The 27,571-nt window shown below is 47.9% G+C and overlaps 1 protein-coding gene and 1 long non-coding RNA gene across 4 annotated transcripts in view; one reads left to right on the forward strand and one right to left on the reverse strand.

The window, feature by feature from the left end:
- The first annotated feature begins 1,789 nt into the window (after positions 1-1,789).
- LOC126540163 (4'-phosphopantetheine phosphatase) overlaps positions 1,790-27,571 on the forward strand; it is a 190,969-nt gene continuing 165,187 nt past the window's right edge. The window contains exon 1 of one of the 3 annotated variants that reach the window (XR_011892904.1): positions 1,790-2,376. Coding sequence is in view for 2 of the 3 variants with exons in the window: in XM_072286618.1 (XP_072142719.1) it covers positions 2,214-2,376 (163 nt within the window). In the remaining variant the exon portion in view is untranslated. The remainder of the gene's footprint in view (positions 2,377-27,571) is intronic. The other 2 variants (XM_072286618.1, XM_050186949.3) reach the window with 2 other exon arrangements.
- On the reverse strand, positions 14,234-15,750 carry LOC140216214 (uncharacterized). The gene is made up of 2 exons (XR_011892905.1): positions 15,602-15,750; positions 14,234-14,361 (listed from the first exon to the last, which is right to left on the reverse strand). It is a non-coding gene; the product is annotated as an uncharacterized lncRNA (long non-coding RNA).

Here is a 27,571-nt window from a genome sequence, read left to right on the forward strand (position 1 = left end):
ACCGGAAGTGAGCCTCCAACCTGTGGTAGATGCGGGGAGAGGCTGACCGTGCTCCACGTCCTTCTGGAGTGTCGCGAAGCCGAATTTGAAAGAACGCAACATTTTTCCTTAGCTTACAGACAGCACATCCCTCTCCATCCAGTAATGTTCCTCGGCCCAGAACCGCTTTTTAACACAGACACAGTCCTAGGTTTTCTGAGAGATGTGGTCCTACATGTTATTAGCCCCATGCATTCCTAGCGCTTCCTCTCTTTAGAGGATGCCGCTGGGATAGTTGTACGATATAGCACATGCCTCCAGACCCTTGTGTTTCAAGGGCTCTAAGGAGGCAGTAGTGCTCTAGCATTTATCCTAATCTGATATATTTTACCTATTGTATCATTCTTTTTAAATGCATCGAAATGCTCATAGTACAGGTCATATGTCATCGCCATAATTTTATTACACAGATTTTACGCAATGTAGAGCGTATATTTTAAGGCCCCTTTACAGCCACGTCACACCAATTTCATAGTAATCATAGTTACACTGCACACCCACTACCACAGACATGGCGCTCTTTGGCCATTCCTGGCCCTTGCGCCATAAAACCCCATACATCATCATCATCATCCGCTCATGCGGGCAACCCTGGCACTGAGGCCGCCCACCTAGCCGCCCGAGCAGCTAGTAACCAGGAGGTGGGCTTGCCCGACGGGGTTGACCGACATGAAGGTATCCACACCTACAACGAAATGACCGTTTATTACCGCGAATCCAGGCGAATATATCCATCTCCGCACGAGACACTGACAAGAATACAGGCCACTAAACTCAGGAGAGTACAGACTAGATCTGTACTTAGTCCAAAAAGGCTAGCTGCAATGACCGGTGGTGAATATCCACCAAACTGCAAACATTGTAGCTGTCTCCTTGCGGACCAAGATCACATCTTGTGGGGATGCCAAAAGAACCCTCCCCCGAGAGAACTCTTTAGGCGAGCTCCCTCACATGACGAGTGGGAGAAAAAGACGAAAACTTCCAACCCGCAAGACCAGATACGTTTGGCGGAATGGGCTGATAGCGTCGCGGCAAAGCAGACGCCACGCTAGCCCACACCGCTGGGAAAGAAAGCTCCACTAAAACATGACAATAAAAGTTTTCTCTCTCTTGGGATTTTCTTTTCTTCATTTATTCGACTCCATTTGTATACCTCATCTTACCTCAATATCTGTCTCAGATCGTCAGTCAGACTCATTCAAAGTGCGTTTTTGAGCGTTCCGCAAAATTCGGTTCCCGATTACACGACTACTGAAATACACAGTACAAATTGATGATTTACACAGTGAAACAAAAGGTCCCTGGAACAGGTGATGCTAACAATGGAATAGGTTAAAAAAAAACTAACTAAAAGATGCCATATCAAAAGCAATATATATATGTATATATATATATATATATATATATATATATATATATATATATATATATATATATATATATATATACGTCTTCAAGATAAGCAGTATGAATAAAATTGATTATCGCTTAGACGCCTAGTTGTTGGGATGAAACTTGTCTCGCAAGTTTAGCTGCAAAATGACGGTTCGTGTGTGTGTGTGTCTCCATTTACTTATTGTCGAGTTTCATTTGCTGCTGACAGTAAACGGGAGAGGGTAGGGTGTTCACTGCTATTGTCCTATGGCAGGCGACGCCTTAAGCAGACGACGCACTCTATTTCTCCGTAAGTCCGGCAGATGGCACAGTAAGCGGCGTTAGTTTGCCTCTTGTCGTAGAGATGGCGACGCAATCGTTATCCTTGCCGTTCGGGTACGTAGCAGGCAGCAACGCATGCATCAGCTGTGCCCGCTACTGGGTTGCCTGCGTCTGTTGTTCATTCTAACAGTGTCTTGAGCGATCGTGGTGGTGCTGGTCGCATTGTTGGACGCTGCCGTGTGCTTTGCGGCGTCGGTGCGGAAAAACAGCCAACAGCCCATTGTTCGCAGCAATAACGGCTTCGTCCGGATTACTTTCGTAGGAGAAGCGACTAGTGGAACTGCAAGATACCGTCTTCTCGGTCGGTGCAGCGTTGTGGCCTCTGGCTCGCGTTCTCAGCGCATAGTGAAACGTTCGCGGAAGGTGTTGGTGGTGCAGTGTGTGCGGCGTTCTTTCTGGCCGGGTGTTCCCTATGAGCCCGGGCGCGCCGTGTCCGAGTGCCAGTAGTGTCGCGTTCCATGCCTTCAACGTCAGCAGTGCCGTCGTCCGCGATGGACAACACAGCAGCCGCTCCCTCCACGACAGGAACGGAAGTGCGACGGGCCCGGAGCATCCAGTTGCCCGAGCAGCTCGCCGTCTTCAGGAACCTCAAGAACGCCAAGCGCTTCGCGATTGACATAGGTGAGCAAGCTACACCATAAATACATGTCACTGCTGCGCGCGAGCTCGTCTCGAAAGATCGCATTCGAACGCGATGCTGCGCCTCAAAAAAGTGGAGGGAAAAGCTCCCCGTTCGTCGGCCTTCTTTGGCCGTCTGCTGCGCCCGCGTTTATGCGGCGATTTTTCTTTCCGGACTCGGTTTTGCGTTTGTAGGAAGCACTTGCTGCGCAGGTGTTGACATGCCGGCGTCTCCGATGTACTACGTTACACGAACTCTCTGCTGGCGTTGATCGGTAGCAGCAGTGGTATCGATCCGTAGGTTGTAGCTTCACGTCGCAGAAAACGCCGCCGGCCTCGGCCAGTGGTGTGCGCGTTTCCGCGTGTCGAGCGATAAACTTTGCAGCGGCGACGGCGGCAATACCAGAAGATCGCGTTTCCTGCTCCACTGCTTTCTTTGCCGCATCTCTCTCTCTCTCTCGCGAGATGGCAGAGGTAGCAGAATCATTCGCTTCCGCCTCCGCCGTTGCCTTTTCCTAGCGAATGTGTCAGCGCGACAGTCGCCGCGAATAGATGCGTCCTTCGGGCACACCGAGGCTGTGACGTAACTGCAGATGCTGCTTTGCAGACGGCGTCTAGCGACGCGATTTCTGCGTTTAGCTTTGCAGCGCATCGTTCGCAACGGTCGCACATATGCGCTGCATTTTAAGGCCAGATGGTAGCACGCGGTAGCAGCGGTGTACGTTCTCCCGTTGATTGCAGCTGCATGCATATAGTCGGAGCCCGATAAAAAGCGGCTGCGAAATTCGGAACAGCACTAGTTCCTTCGTGCTCCACTTACCGTCGGTTTAGGATAACCGCGTTTGTTAGCTTCCCGTTGAGCACTGCAGCTGCGCTGATGTTTTCGTCGGATCAATCTCTGTATATTAATTGAATAACATGTCATTTTGAGTTAGCTGTAGATATAACGAAATAACAGGACGAGGCTATACATATTTGCATTGGATCCTTGAACTAAACCCCATGCAATTAAGTGATCTTGCACGCGACATCGACAAGCGACGGTGTTGGCTGTCGCGTTCGCTCGTCGCCTGCAAGTGGGACCCCACGCGAGCGACCACATTGAGCGATGTCACCCCGGTGTTGCCGGTATGAGGGCAGCAAGTACGCGCCGAATCTGGCCTGACACATGCTCTAATAATTTTAATTGATTTGTTTTGCTGTGCAGAGCAGCATAAAGTATCTCGGAAGGTCTTGCAGTAGGTTCTTATCCTTGCACGTATGAAAATTTGGTCGTTTGCTCGTTCCGTGCGACAATCGGTAGTTCGTGGCTGATGCAGGACGTCCAGTTCCGGCTTCATGGTATTGGCTAGTCGCTCATAGCAGTTCCGGGCGATTCGCGGCGAATTCTAGATTTCCAGAATCGATTGACAAGAACGAACGACGGCCCGGTTCGTCACCCGAAGCCGTCGCCCGCGTCCTTGGCGTGCGTCGCAGCGCTTCACGTCTATCGCTATTTTTTTTTTTCTTCATGAAAGTAATCGTTACAATCTACGACTGCTGCCTACGACAGACTGCTCTCGATTTTAAGCTGGTGCGAGAGAATGTGGCTTGCAGCCTTGTCGAACGAGCTTATATGTTAATATGTAAATTTGCCTCTGATGTCTGTTAAAAAGCGACTGAGGCAGCACCGGCTTCTTGGACAACGAGTAAGCCATGACAATCAGTGCTCTCGCATGAATGTCGTTACGCGGTGTGCTTCAGAGCAAGGCATCCGGGTGACTCACTCTCACCAAGTGACACACACGTCTGGCCGTTTTACATGATTGACACGAAGGTAAATCGCAAAGATAACGCATCTGCAGTTACTGTCTGTTCAAGTGATATGAGACTGGCTAGTTAGCTGCTTGAGTTGATGCACACGTTTATCTTTCAAAATGAAACGAAATGAGAAAACAAGGCGCACGCCGATGTGCCGTCATACATTTTGGTTGGATCGCATACGACAGACATTGTCAGCTCCTGACTGGAAACTTGCCATTATCATTGAAAAGAAGGGTGTACAATCAGTGCATTTTACCAGTGCTGACAGATGGGGCAGAGACTTGGAGACTGACAAAGAAGCTTGAGAACAAGTTAAGAACCGCACAAAGAGCGATGGAACGAAGATTGCTAGGCTTAACGTTAAGAGACAGAAAGAAAGCGGTTTGGATCAGCGGGCAAACGGGTATAGACGATATTCTAGTTGACATCAAGAGAGAAAGAATGGAGCTGGGCAGGTCATGTAATGCGCCGGTTAGATAACCGTTGGACCATGTGGGTTAAAGAATTGGTACCGAGAAAAGGGAAACGCAGTCGAGGGCGGCAGAAGTCTAGGTGGAGCGATGAAATTAGGAAATTCACGGGCGCTAGTTGGATTCGGTTGGCGAGGGACAGGGATAATTGGAGATCGCAGCGAGAGGCCTTCGTCCTGCAGTGGACATAAAACAGGCTGATGATGATGCCGATGATGCATTTTCGTTCTTTATGCCCCCGTCATTCCTGTTGCTCTCATTGTTGTCGTAGGAGTTTAAAATTTACGTTGCCAACATATTTAGGCAAGGTCTACTGTCATCGGATCTTTAATAATTGAACAGGTAGATATTTTTTAGTAAGTTTATTCATTCACTTATTCATACATACAAGCTGTTTTACATGGTGGTTGTGTGGGCATGAGTGGCAAAAGGGCAACTAAATGGCTGCCAGCATGCAAAAGCCGCCATGGCCACCAAATTGCACACTGCTCAGCGCAGTATGCTGTATTTAACAATATAGCAATAAAAGAAGCACACGTAATTTTACGTCTATAAATAAAAAAAGTGCGCCATTAGGCAGCATTTCACAAACTTCTCGTACAAATGAAATTGACAAAATCTTGGTTGCAGCAATAGGGTCGTAAACGCTTCAAGAGAACAACAAATCAGAAAGCAGACTGAGATCAAATGTCACATTCGAACACGTGTGCGTGCCATCGCGCATCGCAACTATGTAAAATCCTTCTGGAAAGAGCACAGACCATAAAAATATAAAGAATGTTGGCATATGAAGCGGGAGTAGATAAGCATGCATCTTCTTTTTGAAAAGCGCTACTGCGCGGCATTCTTCTACCATGGTGGTTATAAATAACGCTTGTATTTAGCAGCTGAGCAATCGCGGGTGTACGTTTTTGCCTGCCATAATTTATCCGGATTCCCTCGCCGTAGTTGGTAGTGCGCCTGAAACTACAGGTACACGTTGTTTTCGAAAATAAGCTTCACGGATTGCATGCGCGTTTGATCATTTGGTCGTAAATAAATGGCGCAGTTTTTATAGCGAAGCTGTTAAGGGCTTCTTTCTCTACTATCTTGTCCGCTGTATAGAAAAAAATACGGTAGATAGTGCAATGTCGGGCCGACCCGCGGCGGAGGTACAGTTCGTCATAAGGGGGCCCACATACACAGCTTCGCTGGTCATCCTTCTTCACAGAGTGGAATGGCACCGATTTTTTTTTTTTTTTTGTAGAAAATATATTCAAACGTAGAATGTTCTGCGTGTGGTAGAGGGATGCGGAATGAGCGTGCGGCGTGGGAGGCCTTCGATTATCGGTGCCCTTATTTTGTAGTCTATGAATACATTCTGCATTTGACTTAGTGGTAGTGCCCTAAGTTAACAAACAATAATGAATACGTGAGCACACTAACGTACAATAGAGCTGCTTTGCTACCCGAAGTGGCAACGAACAGGTGATTCTTGCGCTTAAACCAATGGACAGTGAAGTATCCTTGCAGAATTTGTGGATGCGGAATGACTATTCTATTGTTTCATAGAAAATAACAAGGTACTCCTGACATTTAGTGCGTTCGATCTGTCGGAACCCTTCCAAATGTAACATGAATTTCGCAAAGTATACATGTTTTATTGCGATGACAATTTTATGGACACTCCAGGCGCATTCTTGCCGTCGCCGTCGTGTTCCGTATAAAGTCCAAAGACGATGACGTCATCGCCGCGCGTCGTATGTTGTATGTGGGAGTGAACGCACGCGAGGGAAGCCGACAATCGCGAGGGAAGCCGACAATCGCAGCTCCATATGGCGCGCGTGAAGGAGGGAAGCGGGGAGCAAACGCGCCGTCGTCGCGCGAAAGGCCGGGGGGGAAGGCAGGGAGGTGGGGCAGTGTTGTGCTGCGGCAGCAGCTGCGCATTTCGCGAATGGGCGCAAGGGGAATCGCGGCGAAATCTCGCGTGCCATATACGGAAGAAAGCGGGGAGGCAGCGCGGATGGGAAGGGAGGGAGGGAGAGAGGGGGGAGACTGCTTGGACTCCGCCAACAAGTGCGTACTTTGCACGGCCGCGCGCGGTCGTGCGTGCTTATCTTGAAAGTCTGCTTGAAAGACATCTGCGGAGGGCTGATACCTTTGTGCGCGCTGTGTTCTCGCCGCTCTTGCGTTGAAGCGATGATAGACCGCACGAAGGCCACTTCGCTCGCTGCTGCTGCCGCGCTTGCTCGACCAGCGTTTTTGAAAGCGACTCGCTCATCGAGTGTGACGTGTGCGTGTTTGCTTGCGCGCGCTGATGCCGTGCTTTTGTTAATTCAGTTAATAAGCGAATGATGTTTCCAAGTTTCTGCGGCTGATAAAACTACTATCCTTATTTCGAATAGCAGTCTACTAATTTGCTATCGCAACCGATGCTTCGCCTTTCGGGCGAAACTCCGACTTTTTTTACGAGAGTCTGTGTTCCGAACACTCCGATTTTATTCATAACTGCGATAGACTCCGCCATGCCCTGGTAATGCAGAAGTATCCGCTCCTAACTGTGAATGACGCGATGAAGCGAGCCGATGCACTAGACCACATTTCCTTTCTCAGACTGGATAAACGGGTTGAGCAACGAAGGCATACCAATTTAGTTTTAGCACACTCTGCATCGATACCAAACGTTAATGTCATCCTTAAAAAACATAACATACCCATGCAGAGTAATCAGCTCAGAGACGTGTTTCCGTAGCCGCCGCACGCAGTTTACTGAGGATCAAAAATATGTACGCGACACATTAACGTCTTCTAAACAGCAAGACCTATTCACACAGGCTGTCATCCCTGCAACAAGTCACAGCGCAAGGTTTGCGCTTACATGACAACTTCGCTGAATTTTATGAACACCGCATTTTATGAGCCTTAAGATAAAAGGTAACTTCGACTGTGACACGACCAATGTTATGTATATGCTGGAACGCTCAGCGAGCAAGCTGCAGTACATTGGACAAACGGAAACAGCCTTTAGATTGCGGTTTAACAGTCATAGATGGCATTCCGTGAGCTTTACTAATCTTCCGCTATCCAAACATGTCACTATCCCGGGCCACTCTTTCGACAAGCTGCCACCAAACTTGAACCTGGTGTCAAATCGCACCGCGAAAGGGAGGTTCGCAAATCATTTCTAAGTCGTAAATTTCGTGCCGTAGCTTCTGGGATTAACGAGAACGCGGGCGCATTGGCCGTTTTGTCCGCGAAATGGAGAATCGCATACTCGTTTCCTTCAGACTAAACATCTCGCTTTTCATCGCGCAGTTTATGCCACGTTCGCACACCCTACACACGCGCGCGATTCGCCGCATACAATCTTCTGGTTGCTGATGTGTCGTTTCATTTAACCTAGAATGAGTGATGTTCAGGAATTATTGTTGTCACATTCTTTATCGAAACTTGTGTACACACCTTTTTTTCATAAGCTCATTTGTAAACCCATGTCTTTGTGACATTTGTTGCTCTACAAACCTGCTGTTACAACCGTCCCGTCCCGTGGTGCACTTCTACCACGTTTGACATGTGTACTGATGACTCGCGACGGCTGCAGTCACTTTACAGCAAACATCTGTCCTGTCATGGTTGTTTCTTTTATTTTTCGTCTTTTTTTTCCAACCACGTGTCATCTTTTCTGTTAACCTTGTTTTTCTTGTATACAGTGTTGCCTTAGGAACCGGTTAGAAGTATCTCGCCGTGCATTTTTTAATTTATTCTTTCTATATTTAACCTGGTGCCATCTTTTCTGTAAACCATGTTTTTTTTTCTTTTTTTGCTTATATAGTGTAGCTCTGCGAACCTATTACGGCCATCCCGTTGCTCTTTTTTTTTTTTTGACATGTACTGTTGATACGTCACGAGTGCAAGCTCCTTACAGCAACAATGTGTGTTGGCAGTGGATAAGCGCATGGTGGGGCCCTCTATGACATGTACGTATTTAAGGACAACGCCTTACCATTTCACGTATTCCCTGACGAAGGCGGTACCCCGGCCGAGACGTAGGAAATAAAGCAGCGGGTTTTTTTTTTTTTTTTTTTTCGCACGTGCGTTCTCAACCTACAAGTGCCTGTTCAACCACCAAATCCCAGCAATGTGCTGAGTCGTCTCTGGATGTTTCCTGCAGCGGAGACATGCCTCGCCCTATTGCGAATATTTACCCCCCTTGTAGAGCAATTCTACTATCAGACGCGTGAGAGGAGGGTCTCGGGAACCTTGATATTTGGCCATATTATATACAATACAATATGCCCTCGAGGTGAGGCTAAAGGAGGTAGACCAAGCATACCTCCTGACAAGGCCTAAACCCCGATCACACATCATGGAAACGGGGGCTGAATGGACAAAAGAAAAACAATGAGCAAACATGATCACAATAGAAAATAGTTAATGATAGACAATAATAAATATCCATTAACAATAAACAAAACATTTCATAATATGCACATTCAAAAAAACTAAGTATACAGAATTAGCTGAAATTTAACCGGGGGGGAAAAGAATCGTCAGTTTTTTCTTAAATACAGACACACTATAACTTTCTAAAGCAATCTGAGTAACAGACTGGTAGGCATTACACAATGTTATAATTTCATAATCGGTTGTTTGTTTACCATAATTTGTTCTGGGTCTTGCAGTAGATAGGGCAACGGAACGTAGACCATACGCAACGTTTCTCGAATTATAAGTATTAGAAAAGGAGTTAAAGTCATGTTTGACTTTATAAAAAATGTGAAGAGCCAAACTAAAATTGTATAAATGAAAGAAATTGCGAACATGAAATGTTTCGAAAAGATTAGCTTCAACAGATGAACTTGAACTTAATAAACGTAGAGCTCTTTTCTGGAGAGAAAGCAATTTCTGTGAATCAGTTTTGTTGCATGTACCCCACACTAGGTTGCAATACACCAGGTGAGACTGAACAAGGGCAAAATATAACTGTTTTTTAACTTGTAGTGGGAGGAGATGTCTAACACGATAAATAACATAAATAGATCTGGCCATTTTTAGTCTAATGTAGTTTATATGATCACTCCAACCCAAATCGCTACGAAAAAACACACCAAGGAACCGGCAACTATGAACTTGCTCGATGTTTAAGTCATTAAAAAATAGTTTGATGTGATGATATAATGTTCTGTTTTTTGGATGGAAGAGCATAAACTTTGTTTTGTTTACGTTTAATTGAAGTTGATTAACATAGAGCCAAACCGCTAACTCCTCAAGCCAGGTATTACATTGGTGTTCAAGTACTTGGAGACTGGAGCCGGAAAAAAAGACATTAGTATCGTCGGCATACATCATGATATTAGGAGTTAATGGAATGTTTACAATGTCATTAATATAGAGAATAAATAAAAGTGGTCCCAGAATTGAACCCTGAGGGACACCGAATTTTATCATACCAAAACTGGATTTTACATCATGAATCTGAGTGTACTGTATCCGTGCAGTTAGATAACTTTCCAAAAGTGAATTTGCCACTCCACGGATCCCGTAAGCCTTTAATTTATGGAGCAGTATTGTATGTTGCACAGAATCGAAAGCTTTGCGCAGGTCGAGGAAAATTTCAACAGAAAAAAGCTTAGTTTCAAAATTGTTAATTATAGAGTTTTTAATATCTAACAGAGCAGATTCTGTTGATTTACCGGCCTGAAAGCCATACTGTTGGGGGCAGATAAGATGTTTAGCTTGTAAGAAATTGTTTAATCGCCTATAGAGTATACGCTCAGCTAACTTCGAAAACAGAGGCAATACCGAAATAGGACGGTAATTATTTGGGTCATTTTTGTTGCCTCCTTTGAATAAAACGGTAACGCGCGCGACTTTTAATTTGCTAGGTAATGTGGTTTATTGAGCAGTCAGGAACGCGACCGTCTCAGTCGAGCGTCAGACACCGAGAGCGCGAGCCCCTCTTCGTCGGCGGGCTGATGATGATAGTGCGTCCATAGGGCGCGCCAGTCTTCTTCGTTACAACTGCCCCCTGGAGAAGAAGTCGCCATCCTGGCGACTCAAGGAGAAGCGCAGATAAGGGGGTCGAATAAGGTTTAAGCCTGTGGACGTACACTGTCTCGCATCCGCGACGCCTCAAGTCAGTAAATGGCGTTAGCGGCTCGACGACGTAGTTGACTGGCGTCGTCTGTTGTACGACGCGGTAGGGACCGTGGTATCGAGCGAGGAGTTTAGAGGATAGACCAGGGGTGCTTGAAGGTATCCAAAGCCAGACTAGTGAGTCCGGCTGGTAGGTGCAGGGAGGTCGGGCCATCTGACGGCATTCTTCGGCATACTTGGAGGCTTCAGACAGAGGAGTGCCCTCTGATGGGTCACGCCGGTAGGGGAGATTGGTGTCGAGCGTACAGGTAGGTTCACGGCCATAGACGAGAAAGAATGGCGAAAATCCCGCTGTGGCATGTGAAGCGACGTTATAGGCGTACGTAACATATGGCGGTTCAGTTGGTATGATCCGATGTAATTCACATAGATAGCATGTCGCCCAAAGTACGATTGAACCGTTCTGTTATGCCGTTCGTTTGCGGATGATAAGCTGTAGTGGTGCGATGGACGGTATGGCACGCGGTCAGAAGGGCGTTAAGGACTTCGGATAGAAACGCACGCTCTCTGTCACTCAGGAGTTCCCGTGGTGCCCCATGACGCAGTATGAAGTGATGCAGGAGGAAGGACGCAATGTCGCGGGCTGTCGCTGTTTGCAGTGCCGTAGTTTCTGCATAGCGGGTGTGAGTGGAGAGTGGAGCATGCGAGTTATGTGTCTTTGCGAGTTCTGTTATTAAGACGGCGGTAGTCGACGAAAAATCGAATTGAGCCATCTTTTTTTCTTAACCAGGACTACAGGTGACGCCCAGGGACTATTAGAGGGTTGAACCACTCCACACTCAAGCATTTCGCTTACTTGATTTTCAATAACACGGCGCTCCGCGGGTGATGCACGATAAGGCCTCTGGCGCAGTCGTGCGTGGGTGCCGGTGTCGATCTCGTGACGTACAGTCGATGTGCGGCCTAGTGAAGCTTGTTAAAAGTCGAACGTAGATTGGTATTTCCGTAGAAGGCTGAGAAGCTACGAACGCTGCGTAGGGCTCAGGAGGGCATCTACTGAGCTATGGAAGACGCCTTGCGTAGGCTGGGAACAAGGCAAGCTATAGGTCAACGAGTTCACGTCTGAGCAGGTGTTGTCAAGAGGTGCGTCAAGATGGTCCCTGAGTCGGCAGGCTGAAGACGTCCAAGGCACTCGCCACGACGTAAGACGAGGGGCGTGGCCTTAGTGTTGGAAACGAGCAGTCGCGTGTAGCCACCCTGACAGTTAAGGCAGCGAAGGGAAGGGAACACCGTCGGCGAACAAAAATGTCCGATGGGATAAACAGGGCAGTAGTGTCAGTGGCCAATGTAGAGCAGGCATTCGCAATCACAGGAGTGTGCGGAGGGATCGTGGTGTCTTCTGTAACGGCCAGTTTGTCTCCGAAATTGTCAAAGTCGTGTAAACGGGTATCGGGAAGCGGAGAAAATTCAACTTCGGCGCGAGAGCAATCAATGATGGCCTGATGATCGGAAAGGAAGTCCCACCCCAAGATGACGTCGTATGAACAGGATGAGAGGACGACGAAATCGACTGTATACCTGTATCCTTGAATGACGATGCGCACGGTACATGCGGCAACAGTGGTAATGCACTGGGAACTTGCTGTCCGGAGTGACAGCGCAGATAAGGGCGTCATTACTTTTCGAAGCTTGCGGCAAAGTTCTTCCGTAACTACTGAAACGGCGGCGCCTGTGTCGACTAATGCGAGTGTGACGACTCCTTCTACAGATACTTCGATTACGTTCGTCGGAAGAGAGCGAGGCTTTATGTGGTTCGACTGGAACGCAGTTCTCGCCTCTTGAACTGCGGTAGCTAGTTTTCCTGCTCCGATGGGGCCGGACGCCGCCGCATGGGGGAAAGTAAAGTGAGCGGCGACGAGGGGATGGCGAGCGATGATCACGGGCAGAAGGAATGACGTTGCTCGTAGACGGCAAGTGCGAGTCATTTGGTGGCAAGAAAGACAAAGCTGGCGAAGCGTAGAAGCGGACAGGTTGGTCATTACCTTGAAGCCATAAGCAACGGCGACAGTGCCGTGCCACGTCACTAGGGATTCCACAGAAGAAGCACACGGGGCGATTGTCGGGTGTACGCCAGGGTCCCGTGCTAGCTGGTGATCTGGGGGTGTACACTGGAGGGATTGGACGTGGCGGTGCAGCAAACGGTGGTGCTGAAAAAGTCGATGGAGGTGGTCGTCCTGCAACCTCGGCGTAGCTTAGAGGTACAGTCAATGGTGGCGCTGCACGAGGGGACTGAATAGTTTCGGAAACTTGTTCCTGGAGCATCTGACGCAACGTAGGAGCCAAGGACGGCGTAGGCCCTGGGGCGGCGGTGAGTAGGGATAGTTAGCGGGTGACTTCGGAGCGTATAAATTCCTTGATTTCGCCGAGGAGATGGTCGTTGTTAGTCACAGCAGCTAAACTTGCAATGGAAGTATCGGTGACCGAAGAATGTCTAGTGAGTAGACGTTGTCTCCTGAGTTCGTCGTAGCTTTGACAAAGTTCAGCGACTTCGACCACGGTCCGCGGGCTTTTCGAGAGGAGCATTTGGAATGCGTCGTCTTCGATGCCCTTCATAACGTGACGGATCTTGTCAGACTCAGTCATCGACGGATCTACGCGCTTGCAAAGGTCCACAACGTCTTCTATGTACTTGGTGAAGTTTTCGCCGGGTTGCTGGGAACGGCTGCGCAAGCGCTCTTTGGCACGGAGCTTCCGCACCTCAGGGCGACCGAAGACTTGCGTAATGCGCGCCTTGAAATCTGGCCATGTGCTGAGGTCGCATTCGTGGTTGTGGTACCACGTGCTAGGGACACCCGTGAGATAGAAGTTCACGTAACTGAGCTTCGCAGCATCGTCCCATTTATTGTGGGCACTCACCCGCTCATATGTCGAGAGCCAATCTTCTACGTCGTATTCGTCGGAACCGCTGAAGATCGGAGGATCGCGTTGACGCACTGAGCCAGGACAAATCAATGTTGGCGATGCCGGAGGTGTTGTTTGGCTGGCGTCGTCAGGCATGATGGCCGGCAGTGTCCGATTACGTAGTTCCAGGGTGGTTGGGGAAGTACTACCCAGCACAGCTCCACCAAATATGTAATGCGGTTTATTGAGCAGTCGGGACCGCGACCGCCTGAGTCGAGCGTCAGACACCGAGAGCATAGAGAAAGAAATTTCAACAAGAGCGGACACTCCCATAGAGCCCAGCGGCCGAATTGACTGTAGCGCACCAAGCGGATGATATTGACTCCTTCCGGTTTCGGTTTTGGGCGCGCGCGTTTTGAACACCAGTTGGTACACGCCGCCCCGGCTCCGCTGTTCGGCGCGGCATTTATTTTTATTTTTTGCTTCTTCTGAACCCCGCGTGGCCTTGGCGGGGAATCGCTTCATGATTTAGTAAAAATGTTTGCGAACGACCTTTACAAGACTCCGCCGAATCCGTCAGGTGCAATTTCATAAAGAAAACGCAAGACGTCTTCTGAAATGATGAAATGTTTATTTTGTTCTGTATAAATACTCGTTCCGGGCTTCTACATTCATCCAAAGTAGGGGCACCAGGTAAGCAGCAGTCGTTGCCGTACGAAGCTCCACCGGATGCCATCAGCTGAAAGAAAGTAAATTACAAGCATGTATTATTTTGGTATATTGACCTAACAGGAGTTTTGCGTGTAGAGGCGAAATGTGCGTAAGCGGTGAATGAGCGGCATTACAGATAAATTCACTTTTACGTACATTTCGCAGCAGACTCCTCCCAAACAATGCCATAAAATCTGAACAAAACATCCTATTTTCAAGCACCCCTCCCGTCCCGGGCATTATTTCCTGCACTTTAAGCGCTCAAATACACGGGTGACTGCGCGTTTCCAAAACAATTTGGCCTCAGTCGACGCGATGGTACGCCAAGTACACAGAGGTGGCTACAACACAGGCTCAGCCAGACCATGTTACACGCTCGCAGAATGCCTTCAAGTCGCACTCAAGACAGATTCGTGGGTGCAAAACCTGTTTTCAGTCGCTCAGAATACATAAATGTCATGTTCTTGAGCTGCTCCTCCGTGTAATCTTTTACGCGTCCTGCCGGTGCATGCAACACTCACGTCTTATCACTCTCGGCAATCGCTCGTCGCGTTTTTGACAAGCGCGAGTACCGAAATAAAGTATATGTTGTTGCAAGGCTATAAAATTCGTCACAAACTTGTCCCACTAAAATTCAGTGCACGCAAAACTAACTAACTATGGCCGACTTGGGTTTTTTTTTTTTTTTTTTTTTTTTTTTTTGCTAACAGCTTCACAACCCCAGGCGTGGCGAGCATGCCTCAAGATATCCCAAAAAGTTACCAAATAAATTACAATACTTTTTCGGGTCAGAGAATGCGTCACGAACTTCTAGCAGTAAGATTCAGTACACGCGAAACTAACTGCGGCAAACAGCCGAGCTGCTTTTCGCTAACTGCGCCACTACGCCTAGCGTGGCCACTGTGCTTCAAAAGTACCCCAAAAAGTAGTGAAATTAGTTACAATAATGTCTGGGGTCAGAGAAAGCGCCAAAACTTGTCCCGGTAAGATTCAGTACACGCGAAACTGCGTCACACGGCCAAGGTGCTTTTCGTCAGAAAGCCAGGTGCGCGAGCGTGCCCAAAAACTACCGAAATAAGTTATAATTATGCTTGGGCTCATAGAAATCGTCGCAAACATCTCCCAGTACGAGTGATTAACTCATATTAACTATGGTTGGACTGCGGAGCTGTTTTTCGATAACTGCGTCACTACATAGGTTTCAGTTTTGTGCAGTAAGCCTAAATGTGCTTGAAGTGCGTCGCAGACTGTCAAACAAAGTTCCTCACCTTGCTTCAGTCCAGTAGTGCAGCGGTGCCGTGTCGAAATGCAGACGCAACACAAGAGAACGCCGGGAGCCCCAAAAACGGGCTACATCCAAAAGAGACGGGTCGCCGAGCGCGTGAGCTTCACATGCGCAGCCGGCCTCGCTCACTCCTACGGCTTCTCTAGCGCATGACGTATGCACGCGCGTCTGGCGTGCCGCTAGCTTGTTGCTAGGCTACGCAACAAGAATTTGCAAAGTATAAGTTCATTTACACGCAAAACTTTTTCATTTTTAGTGGGAAAGAATTAAAAAAATAAAACGTTGTCTGGAAGTTTATTTCACATTCTTTTTTTCTGATGCTCGCGTCAACTAACGGATGGAGTTGAAACTAGGCGTGACGTGTCTCCTGTTGCCAGTTTTTGAAGAGTGTCCCCTCTTGTTGAATTTCTTTCTCTATGCCGAGAGCGCGAGCCCCTCTTCGTCGGCGGGCTGATGATGATAGTGCGTCCATAGGGCGCGCCAGTCTTCTTCGCTACATATTGTATTATGTTGACATGGCCGAAAAATGGCCGTAGTTGCCCATTAGTAGTATAATTGAATCGAAGGCTCCACTTTATGGGGCTTCTTGTAATTATAATTTGAGTGATTGTGCGGTTATCGGTATACTGCATTAGGAAAGGTTACTGTAATTGCTAAGGAGCGCCCTCTTAACGATGCTGCGCCACGTAGGGGCTGCTTTGAGCGGCATATCAAAATTACCTTTGTTTCGTAACCAGAAAAAAGGTGAAAGTCTTTAACCGGTCACGCGGTCATCTTAGCTGTGCGCATCGTCGGTGTAAGCCGAGGAGGCTGTGCGCAGCAGTCACCAGCGCGACCGCTGCGTTCGCCTGCGTCTGAAACATCGCTTCGCGTCGCGGCGCCCCCTCTCTCTGTCGGCTGTTTACGTAACGTGCGTCTTTATCGCAGGTCGTGTCCGCTTGCGCCGCGCCATCGTGGAATCCCGTCGGCCGTGTACCCGACGCATGTACTGTGAAAGACCGGTCGCTACTCCTTGCAATGTGCCCAGTCCGTGTACATATTACATGGTGCGATGCAATCAGCCTACAAAGGTTAAAATTGTGGGGTTTTACATGCCAAAACCACTTTCTGATTATGAGGCACGCCGTAGTGGGGGACTCCGGAAATTTCGACCACCAGGGGTTCTTTAACGTGCACCTAAATCTAAGTACACGGGTGTTTTCGCATTTCGCCCCCAGCGAAATGCGGCCGCCGTGGCCGGGATTCGATCCCGCTACCTCGTGCTCAGCAGCCTAACACCATAGCCACTGAGCAACCACGGCGGGTAGTCTACAAAGGTGACCTTTGCATTACTGCATGCGCTCTTCAGGGGACGTATTCTTGTACGACCACTTTCGGCTGCGCTGTCGCCTTCGCGTGACGTAGTGTTCAATCAGCCAATCAGCGTGCACCTGATGTCCGAGGCGACATAGTATCGCCGAAAGGGAGTGTCCCAGAATACGTCCCCAGACTGAGCGAGCGAAACAATGGAATTGAAGTATATGAGTTTTTTACCCGCCAAAACCACGATTTCATTATGAGGCACACCATGGTGGGGAACTCCGGAATAATTTTGATCACTAGGGGATCTTTAACGTGCGCGAAACAATAATGCGCGGGACAATGACGTTGTTTTTCGTTTCGCTCCCAGCGAAACGCGGCCGCCGCGGCCGGTATTTTAATTTTCAGTTTTATTTCCATAAGTAATGGAGGAAGGCGCGAACAAAAAGTGGAAATGTTTCCACTTGACATAGATTCGGGCCCCCTGTAGAAGGCATACAGGAAGTATATGAATTACAGTCAAACAGAATAGACTTTCAAAGAAAATACAAAAATAATGAATCTAGCACATGCACCTTATTTGTACCGTGCATACCTTAAGAGGGGCACAAGTAGCTTGATCCCGCGAGCTCGTGCTTAGTAGTGCAACACCATAGCCAGTGAGCGAAACGCAGCGCACTGCTTGCTTTATGGCGCCAACGAAATTTCACTTTTGCTTAATTCGCTATAAATAAGTGCTTTACACTATTGAAAGCTACTATTGGCAAAGCGGCGGGGTTTGTAATTACAGTGCAGTTTTGTTATTGCCAGCCTTTGAATAGCACCTAAGCAGACGACGCTTGCACCTGGTAGTTAGAGGATATGACCGAGCACGTCGTCTCCGGGGTTTTTTAGCGTGCCGCAGATACACCTACCTCAGATAACGCCCGATCTCGGAGGTCATGTCGGGAAGCCGCGCGTTCTGGGTTTTGCGCCACTTCCTACAAGTGGTAATGGCGGCATTTATTTATTTATTTGTGTCTATAATTTTGAGGTTTTCGTCACGGCTTGCACTCGGTATTTCAAACGCAAAAAAAAAAGAAAATTGCACAAAGGCTGCTTTATATACCTACACTATGCGAAACTATACGCTTTTTATACGGTACACATTTTCGTTGCAGGTGGCCTTCAAGATTCGAAATTTCGAATGCGAATCGAATAACGTTTGCCATTCGGTCGTACTCAATTCGAGAATTCACTACTCGAAGTTGTTTAAGGGACAACAGCAGTTGTTGCAGTGTGCAGGGAGAAAAACCGATGCAAGTGAAGAGACTTCGAGACTTCCGTTGCGCAGACGTATTAATTTCCCAGCGAACTGTTTCTAGATAATAAAGAGGCATGCTCCGCCTTAGGCACTTTACGAATTTATTGTCCTGATTTAAGTATAACAATATACCGCGAATTTTCTTTCTTTTTAGACTATACGCAATTTCTAAAAATCGCTTGTGGCCTATACTGCAATTCTAATCATCAAAATCGATTACTCGAAGAGGTGGGCGCAAATTGCGCGGAATATAAAAATGAGTAATGGAATTATTAACGAAATCGAACTAACTTAGTTTTAAGTAATTGTAGCAAATATTGTAATTTACGAATTGTAGCCCGTGGGTTCGCACGGCGTACTGATGGGAACGATTTCTCAGGACGACACCAGTTTCGAAATATTCGTTGCCAATGTGTGCGGCGAAATACATGGGCGTTCCAGTTACTTTTGTGATTCAATGCATTAAGCGGCGTTCCCTTAAAAAAGTAAGGCGAACAGCAGTGCATTTTTACCGCCGATTTGACGGCGCTTATCACGAAACTGGTGCCATCCTCAGAATTCGTTCCAAGTAGATATGCCTTGAAAGCTCACAGGCTTACAATTCGTTACTTGCAATGTGCCGTAAAATAATTAGTTATTAATAAAATTGTGTTACTCATTCAATTAACGCATTTTGATTTATCACGCAAGTAACGTCCACCTCTTTCGGTAATCCATTTAGATAATTCCAGTTGTGGTGTCTGCCGCAGGCAATTTTCAACAGTTCTGCGAGTCTATAGAAAACACCCAATATTATTGGGCGCGTGGCAAACAAGGTGCAAGTCTGTATTATCGCACTTACCTCTCGCAGCGATCACTTCATTCTACTACGGGAATCCAAGGACGCATCGTTCCTTTGATTCATGACAGTCGTTGTCAGGGTGTACCAGATATGATCACGCTTCCTTTAATTGTTCCTCGTTTGCAACCTTCAGCGCTGATCTGAGATCGAGCTGTTAAGATGCATTAAATATTATAAACTACATAAACAAGCATTTGGTTGCCCAGCAGAGTCCAGACAACCCTAATAGTGTTTAAGTTTGTTTTTAGAAATCTGAAATAATATCGATATTCGGAGGCGGTGTTCCTTGAATATCCGTACTTTATTCGTTTGTAAAATTTCGCTTATTCGAACGAACAGCCTTACTACATGGTACTCGCAGGGGTGCCCCGATAGTACTTTTTTTCTATATATACAAAAGCGTCAAATGCCCCCTTAAGTGGGAAAGCCGGCGTCTTTCGTCCGTAGAGTGAAACGGCCTCGACGGAGCGGAGCGGTCGAACGGGACCATTTGCTGCCCCGCTAGCGCGCCAGGTGGTTGCGTGAGGGGAGAGGGCATCGCCGCGCGACGCCACGTCACCCTCGCTCTCGAAAGCCTGTGTTATTCGCTTGTTTCTTGTACGCACAGGCGCTCGTCCGCGTTCTAACTGCGCCTCGGCAATTAAGGGCAAATCAAAGCGCGCCAAGCGTCTCAACGCGTTCGCCTGCCCGCGAGCAGTTCATAATTCGAAGGACCCCTCAGCGGCGCTCAGTTTGTCATTAACGCTTTCGCATTCACAGCTCGTAGGAATTTCTCATGTGTTCTCATATTTTTGTTTCTTTCCGCATAAGTTTCTTATAACGCACATATCAAGATCACTCCTCGCACTGGAAACGATCCTTCTTTTTTTTTTTTTCGGCGCACAACTTAGCATCGGCGTGAATAAAATATCAGCCAAGTTGGAAAACGCAGCACACGACCGCAATGATCCGACTTTGAGGTTTTGTTTATTTATTTCTACGCTTTGATGCGTTTTTTTATACTTGACCTAGGCATAGTTGACCTATAGGCAAGGTTGTCAATGGAAGTAAAATCATTACAGTCTTTTGTAGAAATTATCAACACACGTACACAGAAAAAGATGATCATAGAGTTTGAGCGGGAAGCGCATAAGGCCTTTTTTGGCCATCTTCAGTGTGCCTTGAAGCAAGAACTTCAAGTCTGGATTCTTCGTGCGCATACCTTGCTGATCTCTCAACGCGCACCAAATCTATTGTCACCCTTACGTACCGCTGTATTAAATATTCAATGCAATATCTGAAAAATTAGAAAGACGCAGGCAGTTCAAGATTTGAGTTCTATCGCGGAAAACTAAAAATATATGTCCACCGATTTTGCTGAATTCTCTTCGGTTTCGTCTCATGTCATCGTTGATTTGTTTACTGAAGGAAGACGTTGCACCATTTTGTTTTACAGTGTCCCCTGTGAGTAATTGGCCTAGATAAGCGTACTCCTGCACAGACTCTAGAGGCTGACTGGCGATCATGGATTTTTGTTGCATTGCCAGGCTTTGAACAGTGTCTTTGTCTTCGGCCTATTAATCTTCAACCCTACTCTTACACTTTCTCGGTTAACGTACTCAACCATTAGTCAAGCATTAGTTGCAATTCACCACCAGCGTTGCTGAACAGGACAATGTCATCTGCAAACCGAAGGTTGAAATATTCGTCGTTGCTCCTCTCTCCTAAGCCTTCCCAGTCTAATAGCACGAATACCTCTTCTAAGCATGCAGAGAATAGCATTGGCGAGGTTGCGTCTCCTTGCCTGACCCCTTTGTTCATAGGTCATTTTCTACTTGTGGAGAACCAAGGTAGCTGTGGAATCTCTGTACGGCAATTAGATATTCACGTATACCTCCTGTGCTTTTTAATTACTCAATTCCTCCTCGACTGCTGGTATCTCTACTGAATCAAATGCCTTTTTCGTAATCTATGTAAGCCATATAGAGAGGTTGGTTGTGCCCCGCAGATTTCTCAATTACCTAATTGATGACATGGATGTGAGTCATTGTAGAATATCCCTTTCTGTAGCGAGCCTGTGGTGACGTCGTTGCTCTCTGTCGCAGCCGAGCGCGCGCGCAGCAGTTTGTCTCCGGCTCCGAAATAGGTAGGCCGCGCGTCATACGTACTCCTGAGGAGCAGGCAGCTTTTGACCAGCAACGCCTCGAGCGAAACCGGGAACGAGCTCGTCTACGCCGCGCAGATGCTGCTGCCCTGGCGCAAGAACAGGCTCGTGGAGCCGAGCGCAAGCAGCACCTGCGTACCGAGGATCCGGCAGCCCACCAGGCTGTCGTTTAATGAACCGTCGGGATTAATCCAGTGATAAATACCGGGGCCGCACGTTTCAGCCTCGCTGGTTAACCACCCGTACGGAGTGCTTGTGCGGTGTTTTTTTTTTCTTTCATGTTTTTTATCGGCCCTACTGGAAGCGCCTTCTCGGAGAGCCACCAACAATGAAACGCTGCGCTTCACTACGGACCAAGACGCGTGCGTCGCGGCTTTGAGTAATGGCGACTTTATGTGCGCAAGTTGTTCGTACGGTCATCCTTCTCTCCAGCGCGCATGTCGGGGGAGTTTTCACTGTCGCTAATGGTGTCTTCACAGGAAAACGGTGGAAGTGGCATGCGAAAATTTTGAAAAGAAATTCTTAGCGAAGATAACGTGTGAAGGACTACAGAGGACGCACTGAAAGAGCCAGATCAGCTTGCTCTATTCACTGTATTTGTTGAATGTCAATAAAGCCTGGGAGAAAATTCAAATAACTGCAATAGATTAATTTTAGCGATTACTCAATTACCTTTATGGGGCAGTAGTCGGTCACTGTAATCAAGTAATCTTTTAATTAAGTAATTATAATCGGTTACTCTCTGTAACGTAGGCAAGTCTGCTGGGTGGAAACGTGTCTGATGCGTTTATCACTCGTGTGTTATACAGATTTCTGATGGCCCCTTAATTCGCGTTCGAGATTGGTGTAGCTTTTGAAGAGCCCTTCGCCAAATTTAGGCATTTGCAAAAACAGACAAACGCGGTGGCAGTCGTGTCTGCAATGCGTTAGTCGATCACACGACGGAGCGAGAGCAGCTCAAATTTCGAACGAAAGCCCGCGCGCCCTTCCAAGTCGAGGGAGCCCCCGCTATTAATGCCGGAGAGTCGAGGTCGCACGCGCAAATGCCTCTACGCAAGGCGCACACTGCCTGCAGCGTCAACTTTCACCGGGAGCCGAACCCGCACCTTGCGCGTGGGCTTCGGTCCGCGGCTGCGGCAAGTTACGTTTTTCGTCCGCTTTGATGACCGTTTTAATTCAACGTAACGGTCAATTTACACTAGGCCTTTTGCCGGCGTCATTCTCTCTCTCTCGTTTATATGAAAAAAAAAAACGAGGCCCTCGGATCCCCCTCTTCCTCTCGCTCTGAGTGACACGAGCGTTTCTGCATTGCGCCTCCACATATAGCAGTAGAGCCGTCTCGGCCCTTGCTCGCCTAAACATATAGGATTTCCAAGAGCCAAACTAAATGGTGATTATTATTATTATTATTATTATTATTGATGATAAAGAAATGTTGCCATGAAATTCATTGATATTGGACTGAAAAGCAGTCAGCCGCGATCAAAAGTAGCCAAAAAAAGCATCAAGTGGGCGAACATAGCCAGTTCTCGTAGCTATAGGAGGTCCCACATGTAGGAAAGTTTGGCGCCAGATTAGCCAAATTTTGGAAACCTTTGGGACCCTCGATGCCAAAGCCATCGACGTCCCGAAGTCGTCGTTGACACTAACAAATCCGCACTTCGTGATGCCGTTTTCTTTATCGTTCGTTCTTCTTTTTTTTTTTTTTGCCCGCAGAGATCGTAGAGGTCGCAGAGATCGTCTTTACCGTAGAGATCCAAGGGAACTTGGATTTCTACGAAAGCCCGCGCGCCCTTTCAAGTCGAGGGAGGCCCCGTTATTAATGCCGGACAGTCAAGGTCGCACGCGCAAAGGCCTTCGTAGAGCTTGGGTCTCTACGAAGTCGCGTTAAGTGTTCGTGTCTTCTTTCTTTTTTTCCCCTTGTTGTCACCGCGCACCTGGAGACCTGTGCAACCGTTGAAGGCACGCTGCCACGCTTGCATTGTCATACCGGGACTTGCGTGCGAGTGGCAAGCCCCGTTCGGTCTGTGCCCCCCAGTTCGTTCTAAAATTAGCGCGTCGCCAGGACGTGGCCGCCTTCAACGACAGACACGCTGCCACCTTTGGCTGCGTTCACGGCCTTGGCCGTCTCCCGCAGGGACGGCTCCGTGAAGATGCCGCGACGGACAACCCAGAAACGAAATAATTTGACTCCGCTCTCGATACACCGTTTTTTCATGGGCGCCACCATATTGCTACGCAGTGGCGCCATCTATGGGCAGTCGGCATGCTCGCTTGCGCGAGCGCTCCGTTTTCCACGGCAGGTATACGCTCAGCGGTAGTTTCTGGCGTTTGTTTTCGCGCTCGCGCGGTCTATTTAGTATGAAGTGGCGTCTTCTACGTGGAATACGGTTCTGTGAGACGTACTGAAATGGTTTAAGTCGGTATGGCCGGACTTTCTGCTGGCGTTGAGGCGGACGGAGCACGCAGCTCGATGAGTGCGCGCATATTTGAGCCCACAATCACCCTCGGACATCAGTTGTGTATTTCTGAATGTTCCATTGACTAATGTGACCTTACTGCAGTATTATCATCTAGTTCTAAGCTGCGGTTTAGGATCAACGAAACATACGCGACGATCGTAACCGCGTGGGTACCGTTCTGCTACGATAGTGGATGTGCTGTTATACTTTGACAAGCGTTCAAACTATTAGCTGCAGATTACATTGCGTGATTACTTGGTTCGGTGGATGAGGTTCCCACCCAGGAATAAAATAGTTTTGGTTAGTAATAACAGCATACCTTACAGTGTGAACTATACTTGTCCAGCAAAGCAACCGTTTACGAAGTGCGCCAGCATCCTAAGCAGTGGTAGGTGCTGGATTATAGATATCTTTGTTCTGTATAGCGCATGGTTTAAGCATGCGGCAACAACGTTTCTAGATCTATAAATGTTGTGTGGTGTGACTATGCGAGGTAGTACTGCGGCGTGAGCCCGTTTTCTGTATCTTTTTCGAGAAATAGGATGATAACCGACTTTTTTTTCGGTTGTGTTCGTTCCGTTCTCTACGACGCACTCACACGTATTACGGAAATTTTGTCCTCAAAAATAGCCATCGCATTCTTTTTATGCGATCCCTCTCCGATATTATGGCTTTACAGGGCAAAGAGGCAATGCCGAAGCACATAGCTTATATATGTTGAGGCTGAGGTTTATTTTCCTTCAAAGATGAAAGAGGGAGCCTGACGAGGTCACAGTTCCCCAAAACAGTCGATACAGCAGTGTATGTATGTATATTGTGCTGGCTCACCAACCGTAGGGATCGCTGTGTTGAGCAGCGCCATCGGCCTCATGCAGGAGCCTAGCCTAGACATATAGTGATTTCAAGCCTCCTAGACTTGAAATGCGTGAGAAAGATGCCGGTGCATCACAAATATTTGATAGCGCCTGCCGCTTAGATGCTTCGTAGTTGCCTTAGGTTGGCCGTAGACGAGCATGCGCTCTTATGTTTTCATCCTTACGCCAAGCGATCAGATAGTGAGCAGATTTACCGTTTCATGTTGGTAATACGGAGACACCAGTTCTCTTCGTTGAATTGAAACCGATACACCCAAAATAGTTCACAGCACATACACACACCGCGGCCAGACGCGCGTCACATGTTTGCGCCCCCAAGAGATATTTCCGCGTACTGTAGTTGCCGATGCACCGAAAGGCTTCCCTGACGACCTCATATGAACGGGCATTGCATGAATTTCACAAAGTACGATCTAAAACATCTCGAAATCGTTCCGCAGCACGCGACAGCAATACTAGGGTGCCTCGATGTTCGCCCGCACATCGAGGCACCCTAAGCAATACTTTCAAGCAGCGCCGCGCCGGATGGCCCAAGCCACACAGGAGGAAAGGCTCGCCGAGCGCCCTTTCCTCCTCGCCCGATGAAGAGGTCGCTTGTTGCCGACAGGGCCGTGTCGTTTAGTGCGGCGTGCACGGTACGACTGGAAGCTCGCGCGTCTTGTTGTTGGGCTTGTATTAGATTGCTTATCGAGCGATGAGATGTCATCTTCGGGTTGACCTCCTTCTGTCCAGTGAGAAAAAAAAATGCTTGCACCATGATCACCAGTTAACTTAGCTTTATCTTTTTTTTTTTTCTTTTTTTTTCGCCGTGACCTCCGAATCAGCAACCCTGCTCGATTGACCGGCGTTCACGCTACATGTTAGTATAGGCAAGGGGAAGCAACACGAAAAAAAGAAATGAAAGGCAAGTCAGAACGAAAGGTAGCAGTCGCGGACTGTTGTATAATTGTCGGCAGCAGTAGCGTTACCACAATTCTTTTTTTTTTTTTTTTTTTTTTTTTTTGAGGCACGCTGCTGACCGGGGACGAGGAGCGTGAGGGTGTGGGAGGCTGCTGGACATGCCGCATGCTAACACAGAAATTAAGCAAGGAGGTTAAAGAAGAACTTCGGGGCACGTACCCGGTGTCCACACTCACACACTCTCCCCCCTCTTCCCCGCCTCTGGCTATACGCCACTGGTCGGTAGCCAATTCCGGCGAGGATTATATGCGTTTTCTTTTCTTCCTGGGGGTTATAGCGAGTAATTAATACACACTGTCTTAAGGCAACCATTTATGTAAATCCTAGTTTCATTCACGCTCGCTGTCATTGCCCGTAATAGCCTAAATTATTTAACTATTTGTATCATTTAATGCGGCGAAAGCTTTTCCAGACGCTCCTAGAACACCATTACCGCCTCTGCTCTCATGAAATCGATGCCGCGCCTCTGTTCAATCGCTTGATCGCATTGAAGCCTCGAGTCCGGAGTGACCGCTGAAGCAAGTAACGGAAAAGATGAGATTCTGGGCTCTCGGGTCAGCAGCAAGTTATCCACTCTAGGACGGATGCACGGTTGAGTTCGGCTTTCAGTAATGTTATTCTCTCGCTCTCTCTCCCTAGAAGGGCTAGAACTGCTGGCTTTCTTATGAAATCACGGTTCGAAGCATTGAAAATAGCTCCACGGACGAGCTAGACATACCATGGTGTTCAATCTTTTCGGCTGTTCCTTCCTATCGAAAAACAAAAAAAAAAAAACGAAATCCATCTACCGCATGTACAATAATCCCCCATGATCACATCGCCAGACGGCCACGGCGGCCGCATTTCGATGGGGGCGAAATGCGAAAACACCCGTGTACTTAGATTTAGGTGCACGTTAAAGAACCCCAGGTGGTCGAAATTTCCGGAGTCCTCCACTACGGCGTGCCTCATAATCAGAAAGTGGTTTTGGCACGTAAAACCCCATAATTTAATTTAATCACATCGTCAGAAGGATGCAGCCCTATAGACAGCCGTAAGCGATGTATTTACGATGGCGCTTGGCTGAGCCTGAACTGCGATAACCGTTTCGTCGTCGTCTGCCCATCCCATCGTCGTTGCTTTTGTCCCAACTTTATAATGATAGACTCTATACGAAGGACCGTACGTTCATATTAAACTCATCGATGTTGCCAAATGTGAGAATTATGGCGCAATATGTACTCATGGGTCATGTCTATCGGTGCTCTTTAACAGTATTCGACCTCATGTCAAATGCTTCCAATCCTGATTGCTGAATCAGATCCTTTGTCCCCGCTGCAACATGATGCCTGGTCAGTGATTGTCGTCTGCGAGCTCGTGCAGTACCATTCTCTCGCGTCGCTGTCGTTCGCACAGTCTGCATTATTCGTGCACAGCGCGGTACTCGATGCGTTTCGTTGCCTCCGGCTCTCACGAAACACCTTCGCAGATGTGCGCCAATCGATCAGAGCCGCTCGTACACCAAAGACTGCAAAGCTATGTAAGCGAGTTCTCAAACCCTTCGGAAGTCTTACCACTCGTATACTCCGGGACTTTCCTCCACGGACTCATCGCTGAACCTCGACTCAGTGATGACGATTCCCTTTGAAACGGGGCAATAGTCACCTGTTCCAGAGAGTAGATGGCAGCGCCGCCCGTCGGCAGGAGTTGTCACTGCGAATGCATCGCCATTCCACGGCAGTTCCTGAGAGAAGCGTAGCATCTTCTGCAGTCGAGGCGTGCCGCTGTGCTTTACTGACTGAAGTAGGGGAAGAGCTTCGAGATATCGTTTGAGAATACAGGGGCCAAGGGTTCTGTCTCGCCACGGCCCGTTTTTGTACAGAGACCGGCATGCCTTAAAATCATAAAGAAGGAGAAATGGTACAGTGCAAACGTACTGACAGTGGAAGTGATTTTAACCAGAAAAGCCCAGATGGCGTATACCCACGAAACGTTTGGCGACCTAGGCAGCTCACCTGCAACGTCAAGTCGGCGAAATGCGACGCTATAGGGTCAAGAATTACGCATTATACTGCAGGCCTAGGTATACAG

This window comes from Dermacentor andersoni, chromosome 2 (genome assembly GCF_023375885.2).
Source record: "Dermacentor andersoni chromosome 2, qqDerAnde1_hic_scaffold, whole genome shotgun sequence".
Taxonomy (NCBI): Eukaryota; Metazoa; Arthropoda; class Arachnida; order Ixodida; family Ixodidae; genus Dermacentor; species Dermacentor andersoni.